The 19,370-nt window shown below is 39.1% G+C and overlaps 1 protein-coding gene across 1 annotated transcript in view; it reads left to right on the top strand.

The window, feature by feature from the left end:
- The window catches only part of LOC104608277 (SNARE-like superfamily protein), a 31,077-nt gene extending 13,479 nt beyond the window's left edge, over positions 1 to 17,598 (top strand). The window contains exons 4-6 of the mRNA XM_010274212.3: positions 8,778 to 8,896; positions 16,969 to 17,029; positions 17,311 to 17,598. Of these exons, the coding sequence (XP_010272514.1) occupies positions 8,778 to 8,896; positions 16,969 to 17,020 (171 nt within the window). The 3' untranslated portion in view covers positions 17,021 to 17,029; positions 17,311 to 17,598. The remainder of the gene's footprint in view (positions 1 to 8,777; positions 8,897 to 16,968; positions 17,030 to 17,310) is intronic.
- Positions 17,599 to 19,370: the final 1,772 nt, after the last annotated feature.

The following is a 19,370-nucleotide window of genomic DNA, read 5'->3' as shown; positions in this document are numbered from 1 at the left end:
GTCTATGTGGATGATATTGTCATTACTGGCAATGATAAATTGGAGATTGGCAAATTAAAGGTATTTCTGCAAAATCATTTCCAAACAAAAGATCTTGGAACATTGAAATATTTCTTGGGAATAGAGGTTGCCAGGTCAAAACAAGGTGTAAATCTGTGCCAAAGAAAATATGTTTTTGATCTATTGGAAGAAACAGGACTGTTAGGTGCAAAACCGGCCGAGACCCCTATGGAACCAAATGTTAAGTTGAGCAGTAATATAGGAGAAGTATTTGAAGATCCTAGAAGGTATAGACGACTAGTGGGGAAGCTGAACTATCTCACTATCACGAGACCCGACATATCCTTTGCAGTCAGTGTGGTGAGCCAATTCATGCAGAACCCTCGTATACCTCACTGGGATGCAATTCTTAGAATTGTGAGGTATCTGAAAGGAGCTTCAGGCCGTGGATTACTGTATAAACCAGGAGGAAAACTTGAAGTAGTGGGGTATACAGATGCAGACTGGGCAGGCTCAGTGAATGATAGAAGATCTACTACGGGCTATTGTACATTTCTTGGAGGAAATCTTGTGACGTGGAAGAGTAAAAAGCAAATGGTTGTGGCCAGAAGTAGTGTTGAAGCTGAGTATAAGGCCATGGCACATACTACCTGTGAGTTAGTGTGGTTGAGGAATCTTCTACAAGAAATTGGGTTTCACATGGATAAACCTATGAGACTGTATTGTGACAACCAACCTGCACTCCATATCTCATTCAATCTTGTATTTCATGAGAGAACAAAGCACATAGAGGTTGATTGCCACTTTGTGAGGGAGAAGGTCCTTCTTGGAGAGATAAACACAGAACATGTGGGCTCGAATGATCAATGGGCAGATTTGTTTACAAAAGCTCTAAACTCAGGGAAAGTGAACCATCTATGTAACAAGCTGGGATTATATGACATATATTTTCCAGCTTGAGGGGGAGTGTTAGAGTGAGCCGAATAGGGGTAGTTTAGTAATCTCATGTCAGTTAAGTACTTTGCTTATGTGGCTGTTTTATGAGAGTACTCTGCCCCACACTTAAGTGAGGGCAGTTTAGTCTTTGTAAGTGTAATTAGAACCTAATAAACATAAGGGGGTCGACTGAATGGTACACTAATCAGTTTCGACTAAACCCTCCTGTTCTCTCTTTTCTCTTGTCTCCTTCCTCATCTTCTTCTTCCTTCTTCACTGGTTCGGATTACTGTAGCTGCTCCAAAACATCAATAAAAGGCCATCCTCAAAAAATTACAATTAGATGTATCTTCTTTAAAATCTGTATGTATAGACAACCAACTTCTAACAAACCCTATTGCTATGTTGATGACCTTGGTTTTAGAGGAAGCTTTGTGTTCAAAAATCCTATTGCTCCTTTCTAGCCACTCAGCCCAAAGAATTGCCAAAGGAATGGAGGACCAGCAGACTTTTCCTTTGTCATCCCGGATACGTGCCATACCTCCAAGCATGCTTTCATTGAGGCAGGCATGCACCAATTTAAATTCAGGATCTTCAAAAAGTAACTCCAAATTTTTGAGATAAACTTGCAGTGTAAAAATAGATGATTAACTGATTCCATCTCCACACAACAAAGGCTGCATCTCAGGTCATTGTAGATAAAGCTTCTCTTCAGCAACATTTTTTTTGGAAAGGCATTTCTCTAAAGTTGCCACCCATACACAAAAACTTTTGAGGGTGCCACTGTCCCCCAAATGGCCTGGCTAGGAAAAGGGATTTCATTCTCTTCCACTATAAAGCTGTAAAAGGATTTAACTAAGAACTCTCCTGACTTGTTCCACTTCTACACTCTTGCATCCCATGTTTGTAAATTTAAAGCCTGATTTTGGAGAAGAGATAGGAGATTTCCTACCTGTTGAATCTCCCAATCATTAAAGTCCCTTCCAAAAGGAGTCCAGCAAATGCTATTATCCCTCAGCACAAAGAGTCAGCTACCAACACCTCTTGCACCTCTTTATCAATTGCCATATTGAACAAAGAAGGAAACAGCTCTTTGAGAGTCCTCTCCCCTGTCCAAGGATCTAACCAGAATCTGATCCTTCTGCCATCTCCTATTTTAAATCTGATTTATCTTCTGAAAAGTGTGGAAGCTCTATAGATTCCTTTCCACAAGCTGCACCCGTTGGTCAAAGGGGGTGAATCACCATCCCAACCATTGCCGAAGGACTTTTCTTATCCTCAGATCCCCTTGTGATTGGGGTTTGCAAATCTGGCCCTAATTCACAAAGTGATAATTGTGAGAGTCTTTCCAACCCAGCCAAAGGAAATCTCTCATCTTTTTTTTTTTTTTTTTTCTAAATTCTCCACTACCTCTGAGGGGATCAGAACGAGAGCCAAAAAATGAGTTGGAAGGCTTGCTAAAACACTTTTAATAAGAGTCACCTTCCCACCTTTGGAGAGGTACCTTGCTTTCCAAGTGGCCAGTTTTTGATCCATCCTTTCTAAGATTGGATTCCAAATGGCTTTGGATGTACATTTGGCACCAAGCGGCAGCCCCAAATAGTTTGTAAGTAGAATGCCAACTTTGCAGCCAAACTCTGATATTTGAAACCTCTCCAACAGCTATCATTTCACTTTTTGCTAGGTTCACCTTTAGCCCAACAAATCTGCATATTGCAGAATGGGAATAGTTGTACCATTAGTGCTCACTTCAAAACCCTTCAACAGTTCCATCTCCACAACCTTGTCTACCATTTTACTAACACCTTCCATCACTATTAAAAAGAGGAGTGGTGGCAAGGGATCCCCTTGCCTTAAACCTCTCAAACTGTTGAAGTTGCCTCCTGCTTCACCATTAACAAGCACTGAAAATCTTGGTGTGGTTATGCATACTTTCATCCAGCTTCTCCACTTTGAACCAAAATGCATTCTTTCCAACAAATAGCTCATTGAGAACCACATCATGAATATGTTTGTTGTGAACAAAAGCTCCTTGGTACTTGGAGATCAGAGAATCTATCACCTGTCTTATCTTGGTGGCCAGAATTTTGGACAAGATTTTGCATACACTACCAACCAAACTGATTGGCCTAAAATCCTTCAGCTCAATAGCTCATTAGCTCCTTTCTTCTTAGGAATTAGGGATATTAAAGTTGCATTCAGTCTTCTTTCCAAGGCAGCACAATCATGAAATTCCTCTAGAACCTTTAACACATCAGCTTTAAGTAGCTCCTAGAATTTCTTAAAGAATAGCATTGTGAACCCCATCCAGGCCCAGTGCTTTTTCCCCTTCCATGTCTTCTAAAGCCTTCTTTACCTTTTCTTCTGAAAAGGGTTTTTCTAAATCTGAGGCCTGCTGATCTGACAGAAAATCAAACATTAAACCATCCAATTTTGGTCTTCTCTTGCAAGGTTCACTGAAGAGATCTTTATAAAAACCAACAAAGGAATCTGCTGTCTTTTTCTTGTTCCACTGTTCACCCACCAATTTCCAGCCTTTTTATGGAGTTGATCCTTCTCGCATTGGCTACCTTTTGGAAGAAGGCAATGTTATTATCTCCTGCTTTCAGCCACATAGCTCTTTATCTTTGTTTCCATTTAACTTCATTTTGGTACATTAGGGTGTCAAACACTTTCTTGGCTGTATTCATTTTTCTTATTTTCTCCTCTTCCATTAACCCACCTTCCTCCTCCACATCAATATCAGCAATAATTTTCTTTCATTCTTCCCTTTTTCCTTATCATTCTTCGATCTTTCCCATTTATAAGACTAAATTTTTCCTTTCAACCATTGGAGCTTTTTTAAAAAATACATGGCTTGCTGAACCTTCAAAGGATATTTCAGAGTTCAGACCACCAATTCTAGACATTTGCCACCAAATCCTCTGAATTGAACCAACAGTGTTCCAATCTGAAAGAGTGAGGATTCTTTGTCAACCCTCCAGTGTCTAGTAAGAGAGGGACGTGATCAGATACTGCCCTTGGCAAGGCTTCCTGACTAGAATTGGGGAAACTTCTTCCCATTCAGGAGAAATCAGGAATCTGTCAAGTCTGACTAGGGATGGCTTTTCCTGATTATTGGTCCATGTATACTTTGCTCTAGAAAGCGGAAAGTTTATCAAATCCCACCTCTGAATAAACTCCACAAAATTTTCATGCTTCTATTAATTCTGAAACAGCCTTTTTTGTCTGCTGGAGTAACAATGGTATTTACTCCCAACTTGAGGGGGAGTGTTGAGATTCAACAGTTCTTTGTTTCCTTTTTATTTAGTGTTATTGGTTAGAGTATTATTTTGCCCAAGGCCCAAAAGTTTATGTTTATTTTTTATGTTATTAGCAGCAGTTACCCTATTAAGGGCATATTGGTCATTGTATTCTCTTTTATTTTATACTTCTCCCATCTCTTCTTCTCCTTCTCCTCTTCTCTTCTCTCCAGGAAACTCTTTTCTGTCTTTCTTTTATTTCTGTTATCAAATTAGATTACAGTTCTGAATTTTCTACTGTTAACATTCCCCCTGAAGCCCCCCAAGAGGGAGCCACTGACCAACTAATGCCTCTAAGCCTCTTGAACCCCATTTACTTCTAATCCACGTCTTGTCCAACTCTCCTAATTTTGTTTCTTGAATCATGACAATGTCTGGTCCTTCTGAGCAAGTCCTTGATCAACCTCCTTTTTGCACTCCCCAATCATCTAAAATTCCAACTTACTAACTTCATGATACTTTAGACTACTAAACCCTAATCATGGGAAGGGCTTCCTACTTTGTGCTCTTTCTCCTTTCCCCCCTTCCACTACAATATCACCTTCCACATCATATAACAACCTCTCCACTTCTGTTCTCTTCTTTCTTCTCCCTCTCTTTTTTTCCTCACTCTTCCTTGAGTAGACCTTCATCACCTCCTTCCCTTTCCTCAACCTCTCCTTCTCTTCCATTTCATTACCCATCGGAGTTAGCTCACACTCCTCAGTGATTTCATTCTTTACCAATCCTCCCTCTCTAACTTCCCTATCCTTTTTATAACCTGCCCCTTCTTCAGCTACTTCCTTTTCTTTAAGCTCTTCAAACAGAACACTTTAAGTCCAGATTCTATCAACTTCTTCCCTTTCTTTCCCCTCTTTCTCCTACTTTCCCTTCCTCAATCACCAAACCTTTGTCCACCCCTTCTGGCAAAAGCAGGGCACCTGGATGGGCAACAGAAGTACCTGCAGTGGGCTCAACACCAAAACTGAACTTACACATGTACTTGGGTTTTGAGGCAAACAACAGGGGACCACAACCTTTATTTGGCTAAAGATTGGACAAGAAGGGTCAACCTGGTTACACGGAGGGGGTTTGTTGATCAGTTGACTCGGGAAAGGAAACAACTCATCACTGGAGTTGGCCCTTTTTAGCTCACCCTTCCCTGGACAGTCTGCAAAAAACCTCTGAGGAGAGAAAGGTTCTACTGTACCAACACCATACTTTCGTTCAATACATGTAAAGGCTCCTCTGAGAAAGGGACGATGTCATGTTCAACTTTGGCTTCTGCTTCCTTTACTTTCATTGTGCTAATTGCTTTGTTTGGCCTATCCGGACTCATTTCCACTTCTTTACCAGAAGCAGCTTCAAAATCTTCCTTGAAGAGAACATCCGTGTGGAAACTATTGTCTTCTTTCATAACCAGGGTCTTATCTTCATCAACACTGCCAATACTTGACAATTCATAGGAGTCTGAGTCAGAACTTTCATCACTTGAGTAAAATATTATGTGTTCGACCCAAAACCATATGGTATGAAAAAATAAGCATCGCATATTTTTCATAAGATGACATGTGTCAGATCTAAATTAGATTTATTTTAAATCCAGAATGACTTGTTTCCCCCAAAATACCCCCATATTCTATAATTGTATTTACTTTTTGTTTGTTGTTTGTTAGAGAACTCTATTAATTAAAAAGAAATTTGTGAATTAATTAGTGACCAAAGCATTAATAATTTTAAAATGACTTCTTTGAGTGATTTCCTTTAGTCATATTTTATAATTTTTATAAAAATTGATAAAAATTTTGAGGGTCCATTAAGCCATAAGGAAAGAGTGGGCTGACATGGATCAGATCAAATATACCTTAATCCATAACTGATTTTTTTTTTATTTGAATCTGAATGTTATTCATCATATTTAGATTGCACTTGGACTGAATATGGAAATTGAACAACATTAATAAATTAAATAAAAATGATTAGAATAGTATATATTATTAAAATTAAACTAAAATCTTGGTACTATATATCATAAAATAAACTTGAAAATAATTTTATAAGACAAACTTACAACTCTTTAAAGAAATCAAGAAAAAAAGAAAAAAAAAACTTACAACTCTTTAATAAATATGCAACATTTAGACCAACTTCACTGATACATTGATAATAATTTTGTTTAGGCATAAGTACAAATAATGTTTAAATATAGTGCTGTCAGTGGGTTGGGTATGGTCTGGATTAGGATAGACCCAGACCTGACCTAATAAATGTAGAGAACACTGATGTGGTTCCCACTACTGTACTCGTATGACTATAGTCAGCAGTTAGTTGTTAGTTGATAGTTATTCCAGTCAGTCTTTAATTATTAGTCTTTTATTTTTTTCTATGTAAGCAGTAAGAGTATTTCAGCCCTTTTATCTTTATTTGAGAATTAATATAAATAGTAAAGAGGGGGGTGGCAGATCTAATATCCTCTCTTTTTCTAATCTCCCCTTTGAACTCTTCTTCTCCTCCTCTCTTCTCTTCTCTTGTCCTCTTCCTCTTGCTCATTTTTTCTTGTTAATTAAACACTAAAACTAGGACTGATTGTAGTCTTATTCGACTACAATAAATAAATGTACAAAACCAATTCCAAAATAGGGGTCGTAATTGAGACTACCAAATCTAACCTGACAACACTCAATTATGATTAACGGCTATACTTAACCTATAATTTGATAATAAACCTACTTATTTGTTAAATTGGCACATTTTTTTGATAGATAACTGGAAAAGATTTCATTCAAGAAAAAGAGAGCCCTGGAAATTGGCTCACTTTCTCCATGAAATTTTAGACATTTCAGCTTCTGTGAATTGCAGATTCAGATGGATTCCAAGAGTTCTTAATCAGATTGTCGATTCTTTAGTTAATTCAGGGATGAGGAGGGTTTTTTTGGTATGGTGCAACTGTGCAAGTAGCTTACCTGATATGTGATTTGCTATTTCTTTTTGGTTTCTGTAGCAGTTCTGTTCATCTTCTCATGTACATCCCCTCCCCCACCCTTTGATTGAATGAATGTTTACTTCCCTCTTAAAAAGAAAAGAAAAGAATGACTGCATGGATAGTACAACAACAGCATTAAGCTGACACACAACAATACAACTAAATATAAGGACACAATTTACACATCAATCCCTGGCCCTGGAGAACCTTATACAAATTCTTGCCTCAAGGAACCTGCTTTTGCTAAGGAATCAGCCAAACTATTTGCACTCTGAGAAACCCATTGTAACAAGCAACTCAAATGGAAAGCTAGAAGCTTTGCTTCTGTAACAGAAAAAAAAAGGGAATTTCCAAGGAGGATCAGCTTCAGTTGAAAGAGCTCAGATCTCCTACCCACAGCAATCCTACACACAGGACACTACAGCTGTACATTGGGAACATCTTCTGGGTTTACATGTTACTATTCATGGGGAGATGTTCCCAGTGTACAGCTGTAGTGTCCTGTGGGTAGGAGATCTGGAACCCTGTTGAAAGCCAAGAAATGACCACCTGGCAGCCCCTTTCTATAATTAAATCCTTCCAATTGTGCTAGCTAATCAGCTTTAGACCTTGTATTACAGCTGGTATTTCTGCTCTCAATGAATTTCCAAATCCCACAGGTCCTGAAAACTTAGAAGTATTCTGCCTTGTTTGGATCTTATCATTCCTCCCACCCTGGATGCCCCCTGGTTGCCAAGACTGCAGCCATCAAAGTTAAACTTTAACCTTCCATCAGGTGGTGGTTCCCAGTTACCATTTCTTGTTACAGTCCTCTTACCTATATCTGTCATCACTGACCAGTCTCCCATGAGGCCTTCCATTCTGATGTCTTTAAATTAATCACAACTCATGACTCAATGAGTTATTCTCGCCTTGGTTTTTTCATTAGGTCCTCGACCCTAATCTCTTTGTTGTCAAAGGTTCTTGCATTTCTTCCCTCCCAAATACTCCGAAGGATAGCTGCTCTTGTGCTTTGCCATAGCCAACCTTGTTCTTTTTTATTTGCAGTCCATGACATTTTGCCCAAAAAGATCCACAGTGTTTTGAAGAGAATTGACAAAACAGAAACAGATGATTAGAATTCTCCACGTGGGGAAATGCACCAAGACTTTTGCTTCAATTTGAAGTCTGTCAGAAATGTTAACTATTAAAAGAGAAACTTCCCAAGAGAAAATCTTTACCTTTGGTGGAGGGGGAGGGGGCTGGCAGATTTCTTTATAAGGAAAAGGAGAGGTCAAAAGCATTTCATGAGAAGGCTCAAGAAATTTTAATAACTAGAGAAAAACCATTGGATGAAAGGGACCAAATTCTCTCATCCTTACCAGCTGTAGAGGAAGATGCTACAGGATGCTACCCTCTAATGATATCATTTTGTGAAGAGTGGGAAAATATGTCTAACATCTTAATCCAGTGTTTCGCCTTCACTAATATGGACTCTATTGTTGCTTCTTTGTTCTTTCTTTCCTTTTGAGTTGTAGTGCCTTTTCTTCTTATACATGATTTTCAGTTTTGTCACTGGATATATCTCTGTGGTGCAGATTATCCTGGTTACCCATCCAAAAACTGGTGATTTACAGGAACCCCTAAAGTACGTGTACAACTTATATGTGGAGTATGTTGTCAAGAATCCACTCTATGTTCCAGGAACCCCAATCAGGTGAATGCTTACTTCAGTGAACCTTGTTTTGGTGAATCCAAGTAAAATAAGTACACTGATAACAAAAACACAGAAGATTTAACACATATGGGCTTTGGGAACCATGGTAATGCATGTTGCCTTTAAAATCTCCAGCTTAAATTGAACCTGATTGGATTAAATGTATATTTCATTTCTTGACATTCCATAAACAAGAAAAACAAGATTGGAAGATACTAGCAAACTTTCCAAAAGTATAGTCTGAAGAATGTGTTCTTGCATTATTCAGTGAGACTGATATTGGACATAAGAGGTCTCCTAAAACAGGATCAATCCTATCACTGCTCCTTCCCTGATGCAATGCTTAAGGAAGAAAATTCCTGAAATACTTCTTAACTAGTCTTTTTAGTTGTATCACATAGCTTCTGTGGAGATTTTGTGACTTGATGTATCTTATTAGTATAGTCCCTGTTGTACATTACATTTCTTGTATTCTTTATTCTTTTTTCTCTTTCAGCCCTATATGGGCATTCTTGTAATTGTATATATCTTTTAATTTATAAGAGACTCTTTAAGGTGGGGGTCAATTATTCTAGACACCTCTAAGATTATTCTTGTTCTCTTCTCTATTCATTCAAGAGTGTTGACATGGTATTAGAGTAGGTTGCTCTCTGATCTATTTTCTCTTCTCTTGATCCTTAGGATTTACTGCCCTTTGTTCTTTGAAAAAGATCAGGGCTGTTTTGATCAACCCTAATTGCTGTTCAGTCTACTTTGCACAACCAGCAGGAGAGATTCTATTAGATCTCTCTTGGAAGATCTTGGTTCAAGGCCAAACTTCAGATCTAGTGTCACCTAGACCTGATCCAGTCACTCTACAAATAGCATCTGATTTGGTGAAGTTTTTGGAGGAGTTTTGATCCTCTTCTTGGGGTGGCAATACTATATAGTTTCCTTTTTCTGGACTGCAACAGCTTTGGACTTCAGACCTTCTACACCAGCTTGTGATCTAGGCTTTTCTCCCCAGTTTGAAGGGTTCTCTCAAGCCTGTTTTAACCCTACACTCAGTTTCTGGTTTGCAGTTTTCTGAGGACTGTTTCAATTAGCACAAGGTACCTCTTTGTTCTTGGAAAAGACGCCCGATATGTTGGTAAATCACAGTTTTCTCTCAATCAGCTGATTCAATCAACCTATAACCCTGGATCTGGTGTCCTCCTAGGGTTTTCTTGCTTTCCATTTAATTGTTTCAGATTTCAGATTGATATTTGAGAATTTTTAGATTCAACAATCCTAAAGCTGCCTTCTTTGGACTGTCAACTTTGAGTTCTTGATTGCTGAAGTTGTTTGTGGTATTTTTTTTGGAGTCCCTTAACTTCCTCTAGTGCTGGAATACTTCTCTATCCCCCTGGACTAGAGCTGACTGTTGCTGAATTTGGGTCTCTGATATTCTTGTGTCTGGACTATTGTTTCTTTGCTGAAATGGCCTCTGATAGAGTTGATATTATTCCTATGAAACTGAATGGATCAACGTATGGGATTTACACGTTGTTGCAGCACATGGGAGTAAGAAATCTACTGGTGGTGATTCTTTTCTTAAAGGTTATTCTCTGGCATCTATGGTTGATGAAAACATTCGACAACTAGTAACATTTGCTATTTCTTCTGCCTTTTCTGCTATTGGCTTATTTGGTAAGTTCTCTAGTTATTGTTCTTCTCCTTCTCATGTTTGGATCGTTGATTCTGAAGCTACCAACCATATGACAGGAGCCTACCCTAACCAACCAAGTAACCTTATTGAAACCCATGATAAACATATTGTTACTGCCAATGGTGAACAACTAAACATCATTGGTACTGTGATCTGTCTCTTAAGCTTTCACCCACTACGTCTTTCCCTCTTACCAAGACCTTTCTTGTTCCTAATCTCACTATAAATGTGATTTTTGTTGGCCAATTAGTTGAAGGTAACATTTTCACCTTTTCTCATGATGGATGTTTGATTTAGGATTATAACACTGGGAAGGTGAAAGGAAGGGGCGCAGGTTGGGTCGTTTGTTTGCATTGGAGTTCAGGAAGTCTTAAACAACAACATCATCAACTTATTTCTGTTCATCCACTTCTAGATCCTTTCTGAGTCACAAAAATAATGTTTAGGACTTATGGTAAAAACGTTTGGGTCATATACATGTTGAGAAATTAAAATTTTTGTTTGATTTAGGTCTTATTAAGAATAGAGTTCCTTCCTTGCAGACCTTTGATACATCTTGTGTTGTTTGAGCAAGAGTCATACTTAACCATTTTTTCACATGTTAGAGCATGCCACCTCTCCCTTTGAGCTACATAGTGATGTCTGGACTGCATCTGTCACTTCTCAACTTGGATACAAATATTTTGTATCATTCATTGATGATTGTACCAAGTACATGTGGATATACTTTCTTTGCCACAAGTCAAAGGTGTTCTCAACATTTAGGTTGTTCCATGCTATGGTACAGGTTCAGTTTCAAGCACAAGTCCGTATTCTCCACTCAGATTCAGGGGGAGTATACATTGATGGAGGCTTTTTATCCTATTTGAAGAATCATGGAAAACAAATGCAACGAAGTTGTCTAGATACTCCTCAGCAAAACGGTGTGACTGAACGCAAGAATGGGCATATCCTTAGTGTTGTGAGGATATTACTGCAGGAGTCCCATACTCCATCTTCTTTTTGGGTAGAGGCAGCCGTAGCCAATACAACTGTGTTTTTGATCAATTATATTCCTTCCTTTGTTCTTGGTAATATGTCTCCCTTTCAGAAGTTGTTTGGTCATTCTTCGGATTTATTTATGCTTCATGTTTTTGGATGTGTGTGTGTTGTTCATCTTCCCTATCGTGAACTATCTAAATTGTCTGCACAATCTGTCATGTGTGCTTTTGTGAGTTATAGTCCTAACCACAAAGGATTTCTTTGCTATGATCCCTTTATTTGTCGTATTCGTGTCTCAAGTAATGCTGTTTTCTTTGAGCATATTTCCTTTTTTGCTAGAATTTCTAGGCTATCTACACCATCTATTTCTATTTTTCCAAACTTTGATTCACAAGATGCTTCACCTCCTTCTGAGAAGGACCTTCTCATCTTTTCTTGCAAGTGGTTACATGCTCCAATCCCTACGCCTGTAACTCCCCTTCCTCCTGGTTCAGATCATCATCTCATCACTGCTCTTGTAATTGATATCTCTATTTTAGATACTCCTCTTACCTCTGTTCATTTTTGTCGTTCTACTTGTATATCTAGACCTCCTGACCGCTATGGTTTTCCTTTAAACCGTAACTCTTTGTCTATTGTCTTATCTTCCATAGGTATTCCTCGCTCCTACCAGGAAGCCAGTAGTAACCCTCATTGGAAGGAAGCCATGGATGCAGAAATTCATGCTTTACATGAGAATGACACTTGGGACCATGTGCCTGCTCTTCCAGATGCCTCTATTGTTGGGAGCCATTGGATTTACAACATTAAGCTGAAATCTGATGGTTCTCTTGATCAATACAAAGCTTGTTTAGTTGACCAGGGATATAGTCAAGAGTATGGCATCGACTATGAAGAAACCTTTGCTCTTGTTGCAAAGATCACCACAGTTCATGCTCTCTTAGCATTGTCTGCTGATCAATCTTGGACCATATGCTAGGTAGATGTGAAGGATGCCTTTCTCCATGGTTAGTTGAAGGAGACAATCTACATGAAGCCTCCTCCTAGACACTGAAGTGATTCTTTTTTAGTATGTTGCCATAAAATCTCTATATGGTCTAAAACAAGCTCCCCGGGCATGGTTTGAACGCTTTTGAGATGTTGTAGCCAAAGTTCCTCTTATCACTCTTTCTTTGTTAGGCGGCAGCCTCAGGGTATTACCATTCTTCTATTGTATGTTGATGACATGCTATTAACTGGGAATGATGATGAAAGTATCCGTGAATTGAAGTTGTTACTTCATAATTCCTTTCACATGAAGGACTTGGGCCCTCTCACCTATTTCTTGGGTCTGGAAGTTCATCGTAGTGATCGCAGGTATTTTGTTTGTCAGCAAAAATATGCCTCTGACCTCGTTAAACTTACTAGTATTACTGATGAGAAACATGTTGATACACCTATGGAGGTGAATATTAAGTTATCTAAATCTGAAGGTCCATTGCTTCCAGATGCTACCTTGTATCTTGTGGGGTCTCTCATTTATCTCACTATGACTTGACCTAATATTTCTCATGCTGTTCAGATAGTTAGTCAATTTGTTTTTGCTCCTCGTCAGCCTCATATGACTATTTTTCATTGCATCATTCGGTATGTTAGAGGCACAACTTCTTAGGGATTGTTCTCCTCTTCCTCCCTTTTTTTTGAAAAGGTAAAGTATTGTATTTAGTATCAAACAGTATAAGGTCTATACAAGAGGCTGTACAAAACAACATTAAAGCCCTCCAAAAAGGAATTCACCCTCAAAAAAGTACCAGAGTAAAATACATCTTTAAACACATTACAAATAGAGAACCAGCTCCTCAGCTCTTCCACTACAAAGTTAATAACCCCAGCCTCAGACTTGGCCTTCTGTTCAAAAATCCTGTTGTTCTTTTCTACCCAGATTGCCCATAAAACTGCAGGTTGAACAACAAACCATACTAGCTTCCCTTCCTTGGACATTCCATGGACTCTCCACCCTTGTAAGACAGCAGGACTGATTCAGGCCAGCACCAACTCAGATTTATTGCTCTAAGGAAGTGCTGCCACACCACTGCTGTGAAACCACTGTATGAAAAGATGATTTGCTGATTCTGGTACCAAGTTGCACAAGGAATAATTCATATCTGATAAGCTGAAACCCTTATTGGCATTTCCTTGGTAAGATATCTTTCTTTTGCAGCCACGCACAAGAAGAATTTAACTTTTAAAGGAGCTGAGGTCTCCTAAATGGCCTTGGATGGGAAGGGCTGGCTGTTACTCTCCAGCAACCCCAAATAAAAAGACTTGATGGTAAAACAACCAGATTTAGACCACAACCAGCATCTAGTATCCTCTGATAGCAGGTCTGGGTGTTGCTCTTGAATCACAGCATTTCAGCCACCTGATCCAACTCCCAATCATTGAAATTCCTTCTAAAGGCAGGAGACCAGACTAAAACACCTCCCACCTGTGCAAAACAATCTGCAACTGACACCAAGTTGTTTTCAGCTGCATCATACAATACAGGAAATCTCTCTTTCAGAGAGAAGTTGCCACACCAAGGATCCATCCAGAATTTCAATCTCCTACCATTCCCAGCTTTGTGAGAAATACCTCTAATGAAAAGAGAGTAAGTTTTATAAACACCTTTCTATGTGTGACACCCATAAGGTTGTTGTGACCCTCTTGCATCCCACCCATTCTCACTGAAACCATATTTTTCGGCAACTATTCCGTAACTCCTGAGTATCACTTGAGAATCTCCAGAATCAGCTTCCCAAGAAAGCTAGGTTGAAAAGTTTCACCTTCCTAATCCCAAGCCCACCTTGGGAAATGGGCTTACAAAATTTATCCCACTTTACCAAGTAGTATTTCGAGGAATCTTTCCACCCTTGTCACAGAAAATCCCTCATCTTTTTCTCAATCTTCACAGCCACCTCCGCGGGCATTAAGAGAAGAAACATAAAGTAGGTCGGCAGGCTAGATAGCACACTCTTAACCAAAACCAGTTTACCTCCTTTGGAGAAACATCAAGCTTTCCAAGAGGCTACTTTTCTATCAACTCTTTCCAGGATAGGATTCCAAATACTGCTTGAGTTACTCTTTGCCCCTAAGGGAAGACCAAGGCACAAGGAAGGGAAATTGCTTGTTTTACACCCCAAGACTTCAGCCAACTCTTGAAGATTAGAAATGGTCCCAACCAGTAGCATCTCACTTTTAGAGGAATTAACTTTTAACCCTGAAACCACATCAAACCAGCTCAGAAGAAATCGGAGATTAAGAACCTGATATGGGGAAGCCTCACAAAAAATAGAGTATCGTCAGCATACTGCAACATTGAGATTCTTGTACCCCCAGGACTGATCCCAAAACCCCAAATCAGCCCTAAATATGCTGCTCTCTCTGTCAATTTACTTGAACCTTGCATAACTACCAAGAACAGCAAAGGTGACAGTGGGGTCACCTTGTCTTAATCCTCTCAAACTTCTGAACTTGCCCTCAGCTACCCTGTTAATCAGAACTGAGAAACTAGGGGTGGTGATACAGACTTTCATCCAGTTTCTCCACTCCCGCCCAAACTGCATTCTGTCCAACATGTAATTTAGATAAGCCCAGTTTACATTGATTGGGTGGATTGGACTCCTCATCCTTGGGCGCATCGATTTGTAAAACAAAGACCTGTTGGGCCTTATGCCTATGACCTGGCCCAAATTTCTCAGGGCAATTGCAACATAGGTTGAATTCGTTATAGGCCTGCATTTTGGCCCAACTAAGCTTTTTAATTGGAATTGTGGGCTGGGCATTGTTAGGTACTGGTCCAGGGCCTGGATTGGCATTCATAGTCAGTTTGCATTTGCCCGAGATACCGTCCTCCTTGGGATTAGTTTATAAGTTGGGCCCATCATCTTGGTGACTCATCAGGTCCAACTGAGTTTCTCATGCAGCTTTGCAAGGCCGATGGCCACCATTACAGCAGTCAGTTGAAAGGCTTTTACCTCAAACTCGGTACATCCTTCAAGCTGCTGACAAAGCAACCAACATGAGCTTTCCCTGGCCAGCTATGGATGCAATTCACCAGACATTCAAACTCGATTTGATATTCCCAAACATTGCCGATGTACTTCAGCTTGGTTAGGCTCTCGTCAAAATCTTCAAATCCTGTTGGGCTGAAATGGATACAGAATGCTTTGGTGAAATCTGTCCAGGTCAGGTGTGGATGTGACTGCTGATACCATTGGTACCATTGAATCGCCTCTCCATCAAGATGAATCGAAGCAAGAGTCACTGCAGTCCTGAAATCTCATTGAACTCAAAACATGCTCTGCAGAATAAATCCATGGAACTGGATTATCGCTTCAGAAGAAGGAAACTCAAGCTTGACTTGTTGCCAGGTTCTTACTTCTGCCTGCTTAGATTTGCTCACACTTTGTCATCGTGGTAGACTGGGCTACCTTGATATCCTTCGTACTGGCTGAAACCTTGTGCAGCTCAACCTCGATCTTGTGCACCTGGTCTTCCATGGTCAACGATTTGGTTATTTAATTGGACCAATTCTGGCTCTCATACAAGTCTGTTAGGTTTTCAATTTCTGCCCAACTCAGGGGAGCTTCGAGGGTCCCACCTCCAGAAGAGGAGAGAGAGGGGGGATAAAGGAAACTTTCTTCACTGACTGTCATTGATACCCCCTGCCTTTCATAGGCTTACATCATTTAGTTATAACTACCTGTCTGACCTGTGTACACATCACATGGTGCCTTAGTCCCCTGTCATAGACTTTGCTATAGTGCAGGAAGTTTGTCACTTTGGATGGCTTACCCACGTGGGCCTGGGCTGTGTCTGTAGGCTTAACATATTGCATCTACAGGTGGCAGTAAAGCCACAGTAGAGGGTAGAAGATAACTTCTATTTGATACTACCAAACTAAGAATCAGTTCTGTCTACTCCGTCTTGTTTTTTGTGCAGCATATATCTTACTACATTATAATTTTATTCTGTGCCCTATATCTTGAATGTCTCCTTTGTTTGGATTTTTATTTTATGCAGTACGATGATTTATTTCTGATATGCATGAATGTTGGTAAAATATAAAATGGCACCTGCTGAACAATTAAAAGTATGTAACAGATTTAGTTATAACATGGATAAAGGTAGCAACTCATGGCACCTTTGTGAAAGCACGTAAATGGTGAATTTTAATTTTCTAATTTTGACTTATCTAGCTATATAAAAGATTTGAATGGAAAAGGATGTTCAGGCTGTATGTATTGCAAGATGCAATATTTTACTCCTTGTATCAGATAGTAAACTTTGTCAATATTTTCTTTTCTTTTCACTTAGAAGCCCCCCCCCCAAAAAAAAAAAAAAAATTCCTAACCTAATAAATCTCTTATTACTTTATCTTTAGGTGTGACCTATTCAATACAGCTCTTGACCAATATGCCCGGAGCCTCGCATAATATACTGAGGTAATGCACAATTACTTTTATATGATTTTTCACCATGTTCACCTTATAAGTGATTTCTGTACATAGATGACCTGTGTTTGTGTTTGTTGCAATGTTTTCATATGCATGCATTTACTCATCTATTTACTTGCTCTGCTTGGATTTTAACTGACATTGTTGTCTTTTGTGGCATTTCCTATTGCAACTATTTTTAGCAATACATTCTGATTATTCTGTCCTACTTGAAGGTTAAATCTGAATCTGGTTGATCTAGTGCTCTGAATTTTGGTTTGTTGTGGCAGGATAATTACTGTCTCTTTCAAATTCCTCCAAGAATCAGGGATGCATCTTGTAAACACTAAAGGCTCCTTGATGTTCATCTTATTCAACGAACAGCTTTTTAAAATTACTTCATTAAGAAAAAAAAATTCTTGATTATGGTTTCACTCTTGATGGGTCGTTGGGTTGTTTTTTATTCTGTGTGCACTTGCGCAGAATTCAATGGGTAACCATGGCATATGGTTTACCAAATCTCACCCTCTTACGTAGGTATTCTATTTTATTTTCTTTTTGATTTGATTACTTCACTTTTTCACGATATTATTCCAAAGCATTTTTTAAACAAACTTAGTGTGATAAATGGAAATTATTGATTAAGAATGCAATAAAAGAGAAAAAGAGAAGAAAAGCCTGACGAATGACCCATTCACCAGGTCAAATGTTTTGGCGATTCAACCGGCTACTTGGTTATTGGGTTATTTGGGTCAGCACATTTTAATACTTGGCAGTTTACGGTTAAAACAGACCTGAAAATCTAGTTAGGGTGATGGTTCAATGGGCCTAGCTGGCCGGTTCAATTGTGGGTTGAAAGCATTGTTCCAAAGGCTGGGTTGGAGTAAGTTAGAATGAGCTGTAGATCCAGTTATGTCCACTTGGGTCTGGGTTTTGGTTAGCCCTCTAAACTTGGGTTTGGGCTTTGACTAGAACATCCTAATAGCTTATATGGATTCCTTTCAAAATGGATTTGATTGCTGTTTTTGGATAGTGCATGCTGTACCGAGGGATAAGGGACCACTTATTTGCCACATGGCAGAGAACTATTGAACAAGGATTTTACATCTATTTATCTATCTACACTAATGTGAAATGTTGGAATAGCTCCTCAAAGCTTCTGGACTTTTTCTTAATTGAAATACCCCTTTTTGAATTTGGTCTATTTATTCTATTTTCTGTTTTTTAATTCCCATATTCACAGTATCAACTCCAATTCTGTCTTATTAAATCCTGTTTCTCATCATTAAGGCTCAGTTTGGAAAGAGTGCAAATACATACAAAATAATACAAAATACAAGGTTTGTACTCTTTCCAAACTGAGCCTAAGGCTCCATTTGGAAGGAGTACGGATACAAATCTTATATTTTATATTATTTTATATGTATTTGTACTGTACATATTTGTATTTCTAATAGCATTAAAACCTATATTTTTAAAGACGAATTGGATTAAACTGGGTTGTTGAAGCAGCCTGGGCTAAGAAGGATTTGCGCCAATGAAAAGCAGCCACAGATCAAAAAGAGTGACGGGTTCAGGCTTGAAAGGATGTGTGGGAGAAAGGATTGGCAATAGGTCAAAATATCTTACACCGATAAGGCTGCATTTGGGCATTTGTTATTTTAAGGACTTATTCCCTTTTTACAGTTAAAAACTCAGTGTTCGTAGGATGCATTTTAATCACAAAAGGAGATAAGTTTTTAAAATAAAGAATGTCAAATGCAACATAAGAGAGCTCCACGACCTGGATGGACTCTAACATAGACCTAAGAGGAATGAAGAATGATTAAAGCCTAACAGCAAAGAGGAACATGTTAGGGTGAAAGACCATAGAAGGGATTGTGCCACACATGTATTGGGCGAGACCATTGGAGAAGTTCAGATTTGTGCCTCACAAAGCGTGCCCTACATTCACATCTCAGCATGTATCGGATTCCCGTACTTGGGACATGATTCCCATACACGGTCCAGATTTGTTGTAAAGAGCATGTGGGGTGTTCTCAATGGGGAGCAAATCTGAACTCTCGGAGAAGTTTCTATGTTTGGAACAAGTTTAAAATTTTGTCACGTATCGGCCTGTATCAGTCGATACGTATCATTCTAGTAAGTTTTCGGCACGGTACATGGTATCAAATTGAATGTGCCATATCTATTCATTGTATCGAGGCCATATCGTGCCCGTATCGTACCTGTATCGTTGAGTATCGGTGCGTTTTGGCACTGTATCGGTCGATACGCTATCGATACAGTAGCGTATCGGCCGATACAGTATGATTTTACTGTGGCGGAAATGCAAATAAAACTCCCTTCA

This window comes from Nelumbo nucifera, chromosome 1 (assembly GCF_055504915.1).
Source record: "Nelumbo nucifera cultivar China Antique chromosome 1, China Antique-T2T, whole genome shotgun sequence".
NCBI classification, from domain to species: Eukaryota; Viridiplantae; Streptophyta; class Magnoliopsida; order Proteales; family Nelumbonaceae; genus Nelumbo; species Nelumbo nucifera.
This window is presented reverse-complemented; position numbering and strand designations above follow the sequence as displayed.